At 39.5% G+C, this 5,771-nt stretch overlaps 2 protein-coding genes across 3 annotated transcripts in view; one reads left to right on the top strand and one right to left on the bottom strand.

Moving 5' to 3' along the window:
• Positions 1 to 1,049, bottom strand: part of tars3 (threonyl-tRNA synthetase 3) — a 20,915-nt gene extending 19,866 nt beyond the window's left edge. The window contains exons 1-2 of one of the 2 annotated variants that reach the window (XM_016477132.1): positions 642 to 1,049; positions 130 to 204 (exon numbers count right to left, since the gene is read on the bottom strand). In XM_016477132.1, the coding sequence (XP_016332618.1) occupies positions 130 to 204; positions 642 to 980 (414 nt within the window). In that variant the 5' untranslated portion in view covers positions 981 to 1,049. The remainder of the gene's footprint in view (positions 1 to 129; positions 205 to 641) is intronic. The other variant, XM_016477133.1, reaches the window with a different exon arrangement.
• A 991-nt stretch (positions 1,050 to 2,040) lies between these two features.
• ulk3 (unc-51 like kinase 3) overlaps positions 2,041 to 5,771 on the top strand; it is an 11,832-nt gene continuing 8,101 nt past the window's right edge. The window contains exons 1-6 of the mRNA XM_016477136.1: positions 2,041 to 2,327; positions 2,728 to 2,868; positions 3,777 to 3,897; positions 4,153 to 4,248; positions 4,785 to 4,928; positions 5,454 to 5,536. Coding sequence (XP_016332622.1) covers positions 2,229 to 2,327; positions 2,728 to 2,868; positions 3,777 to 3,897; positions 4,153 to 4,248; positions 4,785 to 4,928; positions 5,454 to 5,536 — 684 coding nt within the window. The 5' untranslated portion in view covers positions 2,041 to 2,228. The remainder of the gene's footprint in view (positions 2,328 to 2,727; positions 2,869 to 3,776; positions 3,898 to 4,152; positions 4,249 to 4,784; positions 4,929 to 5,453; positions 5,537 to 5,771) is intronic.

The following is a 5,771-nucleotide window of genomic DNA, read 5'->3' as shown; positions in this document are numbered from 1 at the left end:
GTCAGTATACGGTCTAATATGAGCTCTGAGAGCAGCTGAGCTGTTAAACGCCACATGAATGATGCTGATGCAATGACACAGCAATCACACTGACCACGTGTGTGTGTGTGTGTGTGTGTGTTAGTGCACCTCTGCCTTCACTTTCTCCTTCTTGTTTTTCTCTTGAACATCTGATGCACTGGATCGAGACGGAGCAGCATTCTGCTGAAACACACAAAAACAAACACATTCAAACATTATGCAATATTGCTTGTGTATTAATGAACAGCACATTCATGCTTATTTCATTTTTTCTAATTGGCAGAATGACATGAATTTAAGTTCATACAACAAAATGTATACATTTACATTTATGCATTTAGCAGATGCTTTTGTCCAAAGCAACTTACTTACAAAAGAGGAACAAGACTTAATGTAATTGAAACAGTATGTTCATATTCTCATTTACTACATGCTTTTAACTAAAAAGTTTTAAGATGATAGCTAGATAGATAGATAGATATTCAGAAAGAGAGAAAAATAGATAGATAGATAGACATTCAGATAGATAGACAGATATTCAGAAAGAAATATAGATATATAGATAGATATTCAGAAAGAAAGAAAGAAAGAAAGAAAGATAGATAGATAGATAGATAGACCTTTGGACGGTTCTTCTCCTTTGGTTCTTCAGGCTTGCTCTGGCTCTTCTGTGTGTTTGTCCTCTGGTTCTGGTTCTGGTCTGGTTTGCTCGTCCTCTGGTTCTGGTTGTGGCTGTGCTCCTCCAGCTCCTGCTCGGCTCGGAGGCTCCGGCGGAGGTGCAGCAGCCGGTACTGGAGCTTCTCGTTCTCGGCGCGCAGCGCGTCCAGGCTCGGGCCGCTGGCCAGGGTGCTGAAGTCGAACCCGCCGGTCAGTCCGTCCCGCAGGCGGAGGATCTCACGACTCAACGCCTCGATCTGCTCCTCCTGAGCGGACAAACGTGCAGCCATGCGCTCCGCCATCTTCAGCCTCACAGCTGACGGGATCCGAACCGAGAACAGCGGAATGTGACCGGAAATAATAGATCCGATCATTCCTGCAGGAGGCGCTCGGTGGCCCGGACAGACGAATCTCCTTTGATATATTTGTGTTTTATAAAGGGTTTTCAGCCTGTTCTTCTAATTGCGTGTAAAGATGAGGTCGAGCTGGTTAGCTGCTGTATGTGTACCTGTGGTGTTGAGCCGCCGAGGGTCGAAAGAGGCTAAATAAAATAATAATAGTAGCACATTAACGAGAAAAATACATAATGATTAAATAAAAAGTCTACACTATCAAATATAACTGACACATAAAGTAACAAAACAATAATTTACACCTAAATAATGATAGAAATAGACTTCACTAGTCATTCATTTTAAAACACAGTGAAGAATAAAAATAAATTATGCAAATACATTGCATCTGACCAATCAGAGGCAACGCCCCGCCCATTTTCACAAACCAGCGTTGATGCCGCTGTCCGTTCTACGCGTTCTATTCTATTAATATATGATCTGACGCGTCGCGCAGCGCCACCTGCCGACCAGCTTCACATTACACTATTTATAACAACAGCGTGACACATGAGATCAGAAATACACTTCAGTCATTTACAGTCATCTCTCCTGTGAAAAAAATAACACAGAACCGCAGTACATATAACAGCCTAATCTTGTCAACACTGACCAAAAGCTGTCAAACGTTTACAAACAATAGTGCACAGAGCATAAGCTTCAGTGATTCATTTTATTTTGTGTATACGTGCACGAATGAACCCATATCACGCTTATTAATTCATTTTGACACCCATTTTACATACTAGTAAAAAAAAAAAAAAATGTATAGCCTGAATGCACTGTAAGTCGCTTTGGATAAAAGCGTCAGCTAAATGCATAAATGTAAAGTAAAGTAAATGGAGTTGCAGTACCCGATCCGGCCGGCAGGTGACGTCAGTGACGCGCGCTAGATCCCGCTGCGTCGTGACAGCGGCGATGACGTCAGTGCGCGGAAGTAAACAGACCGCAGCGCTTCGTATGTAAACACGTTTATTACATGTATAAAATTATATGATCATGAAGTAAGTAATATACGACTGTCATTGATAAAGTAAACAGCCCGTGGTTGAATCGCACGCTTGAATGGCTCTGATCAGGGCAGGAGAAAGCGCTGTGCTCGTGATTATGCTGTAAATATTATCGATTATCGATTGATTGATTGATGTTCGGTTCGGAATGGCTGCGGGTTTCGCTCCGCCGAAGCTCAAAGACTTTATTCTCACCGAGAAACTGGGAAGCGGCACATATGCGACAGTTTATAAAGCTTTCAGAAAGGCGAGTGATTGTTTATCTCTGATTATTGACAAATAGCCAGAAGCATATTATGTTGATTGATTGATTATTTACTTTCTTGTTCGTCTACTACTTTACTGTTTTAATTGACTGCTTGTGTGTTATTTATTTGAACGTTTTCTTCTTCCATTGAGTGGTGGTTGTGTAGATCAGTGGTTCTCAACACTGGTCCTTGAGGCACCCCAACACCGTTTTGCATGTCTCCTTTCTCTGACACTCCAGCTTCAGGTCTTGGAGTCTCTACTAATGAGATGATGACCTGAATCAGGTGTGTTTGATTAAGGAGACATGCAAAACGTGTTGGGGTGCCTCAAGGACCAGGGTTGGGAACCACTGGTGTAGATCATGTGCAGGTTTTGATTGACAGATTGATTGGTTTCAGACTGACAGCAGGGAGGCGGTGGCTGTGAAGGTGGTCAGTAAGAAAAGTCTGAATAAAAGCTCAATGGAGAACCTGCTGACAGAGATTGAGATCCTGAAAACAGTCCGGCATCCTCACATAGTGCAGCTCAAAGACTTCCAGGTACAAACACAAATAAAGATGCCCATGCCTTTTAAGAACAATGTGCATTTACTTTTAAATTGTAGTGTATTTAGATAGTTTAGCATGTGTGGGATGATGATGCATCAGCCAGTGTGATATTATAGGAAATAAAAATATCAAATATTAAAAAAGGGGGTAAGAAGTCCCCTGGATAAAGTTTTACAGACTGTATAAATGACTTTTGATATAATTCTTATTAAATATTTATATACTTTCTAAAGTATCATTCATGTAAAATACTAAATCAGGTGTTCTATTTAAAATGTTACTTTGACAATTTAGTTGAATAATTGAATAACCAATGACAGACAAAGCAGAATCTGAAAGATAGAATTATATACTTAGACTTATATACAGGCATATTAATATTTACATTTTTAATTGAAGATATGTCATAATAGCAACACTGTGAATGCAGCTTTAATGAGTTAACTCAATTAGCCTATAGTTTTTAATTAAAGCAAAGATGTCTGAGATGTACATCTAATTTATGGAAATATGAAATAAGAACACCATTAATTACAAAAAGAATTACATTTAAAAATAATAACATGCTAATTCTGCTGGCCCATCTTACCCCAATGGCCTACTTTTATCTTTTTACTATTTTACCAAAAAAAAAAAGCCTACAATTTTTACTCCACAAGTCCAAAAACTAATGTGTCCACAAATCCCTCATTAACAAATAGTCACTAAAAACTTTTATTTTTAACATAATACATATTGCATAGGTCACTATTTTCCAGAGACACACAGTTAGATCAATTAACCTCAAAACTGTTTTGACTGAATAAATCTTTCAAATGTTATTCAGATAAAAATAAGAAAATTAAAAATTAACGATGTTGTGGCTCATCTTACCCCACATTCCTCTATCTGTCTGTCAGTGGGACAGTGATAACATCTATCTGATTCTGGAATGGTGTTCAGGAGGAGATCTGTCCCGTTTTATCCGCAGTTGCCGGATTCTTCCGGAAAGTGTCGCTCGTCGCTGCCTACAGCAGATCGGTACACAGACACACACACAACTCGCACACACACACACACACGCAGTCACACACACGCAGTCACAGACACACACACTCTCTCTCACACACTCGCACACACACACACACACGCAGTCACACACACGCAGTCACACACACACACACTCTCTCTCACACACTCGCACACACACACGCACGCACGCACGCAGACACACACACACTCTCTCTCTCACACACACACCACAGGATCTATACTGATGAAATGTGTGTGTTTCAGCATGCGCTCTTCAGTTTCTCCATGAGAAGAACATCTCTCATCTGGACCTCAAACCGCAGAACATCCTGCTGAGTGGAAACGTGCTGAAGCTCGCAGGTGAAACTTCACAACACGCGTGATTTGAGGAATCATTCGAACACTGCAGGACGAATCTGAACTTTCAGGTTTCAGCACATCACTATCAGCACTAGTGCTACACTTGAAGAAAAGACCGTAAAGATTAGCTCTAATGTCCTGTATTCAAATGAAGACATTTTCATGATAGTATTTGATAATGATAATAGTCTTGTTTTGAGAAATTGATCAAAATGAAGTGAGTTTATGGTTAAAACATAGAAAAATCAACTTAATTCAAAGGGAAAACAGGTTTCCATTCCCCAATGACAGATATTTGGGTAACACTTTATTTTTCACACACACAGGAAAACAAGACAGTGCATGCAACATTTATTAAAGACTTTCTGCTCTGATTTAAGACCTTAATTAAAATTTTAATTTATGAGACTTTTTATTATCTCAAATGTTTTCTAGACTCGTTTTGTTCACATGTCTGACGTCATTTGAACAAGTCTGATGTGATATTTTACTTCTCAGCATCTCATAATAAGGTGAATAATGGGTTGTGTGTGTAGATTTTGGTTTTGCGCAGTACATGAGCCCATGGGACGAGCAGCAGGCTCTGAGAGGCTCTCCGCTCTACATGGCTCCTGAGATGGTGTGCAGACGGCATTATGACGCTCGAGTGGATCTGTGGTCCGTCGGGGTCATTTTATACGGTGAGACACACTAATAACTCTAGATTTAAAGAAATAATTCATCATTTACTCACCCTCATGTTGTTCTAAACCTGTATGACTTTGTTCCTTCTATTTTTGTCCACATAATGAAAGTCAGTGGGGTCCAGTGTTGTGTTAACTCCAACATTCTTCAAAATATCTTAATTTGTGAAAGTCTTGCAACATATTCAGCAGCACAACTGTTTTCAACATTGATGATAATAATAAATGTTTCTTGAGCAGCAAATCAGCATATTAGAATGATTTCTGAAGATCATGTGACACTGAAGACTGGAGTAATGATGCTGAAAATACAGCTGCGCATCACAGAAATAAATTACAGTTTAACAGAGATTCACATAGAAAACAGCTGTTTTAACTTGTAAAAATATTTTACAATTTTTACTGTATTTTTATCTGATAATTGCAGCCTTGGTGAGCAGAAGAGACTTCTTTCAAAAACACTAATAAATCATTATTATTCCAAAGTTTTGACCGGCTGTTTGTGTGTCTTTTTGAGGGCAGAAGCTTTATTTGGACGAGCTCCCTTCGCCTCTCGCTCTTTTGCTGAACTAGAAGAGAAGATCCGCAGTGAGAAACCCATCGAGGTGAGAATTAATGACTCACTTGTGTTCACACTGCTACACAATGGAGTTTTGTTATAATAATCAGTTCACCAAAAATGAATATTAGCTGAAAATGTACTCACTCTCAGGCCATCCAAGATCAGGATGAGTTTGTTTCTTTATCAGATTTGTAGAAATGTAGCACTGCATCAGTGTCTCAGCAATGGATGCTCTGCAGTGAATGGGTGCCGTCAGAATGAGAGTCCAAACAGCTGAT

Source organism: Sinocyclocheilus anshuiensis, unplaced genomic scaffold, assembly GCF_001515605.1.
Source record: "Sinocyclocheilus anshuiensis isolate Anshui unplaced genomic scaffold, SAMN03320099.WGS_v1.1 scaffold1182, whole genome shotgun sequence".
NCBI lineage: Eukaryota > Metazoa > Chordata > Actinopteri > Cypriniformes > Cyprinidae > Sinocyclocheilus > Sinocyclocheilus anshuiensis.
This window is presented reverse-complemented; position numbering and strand designations above follow the sequence as displayed.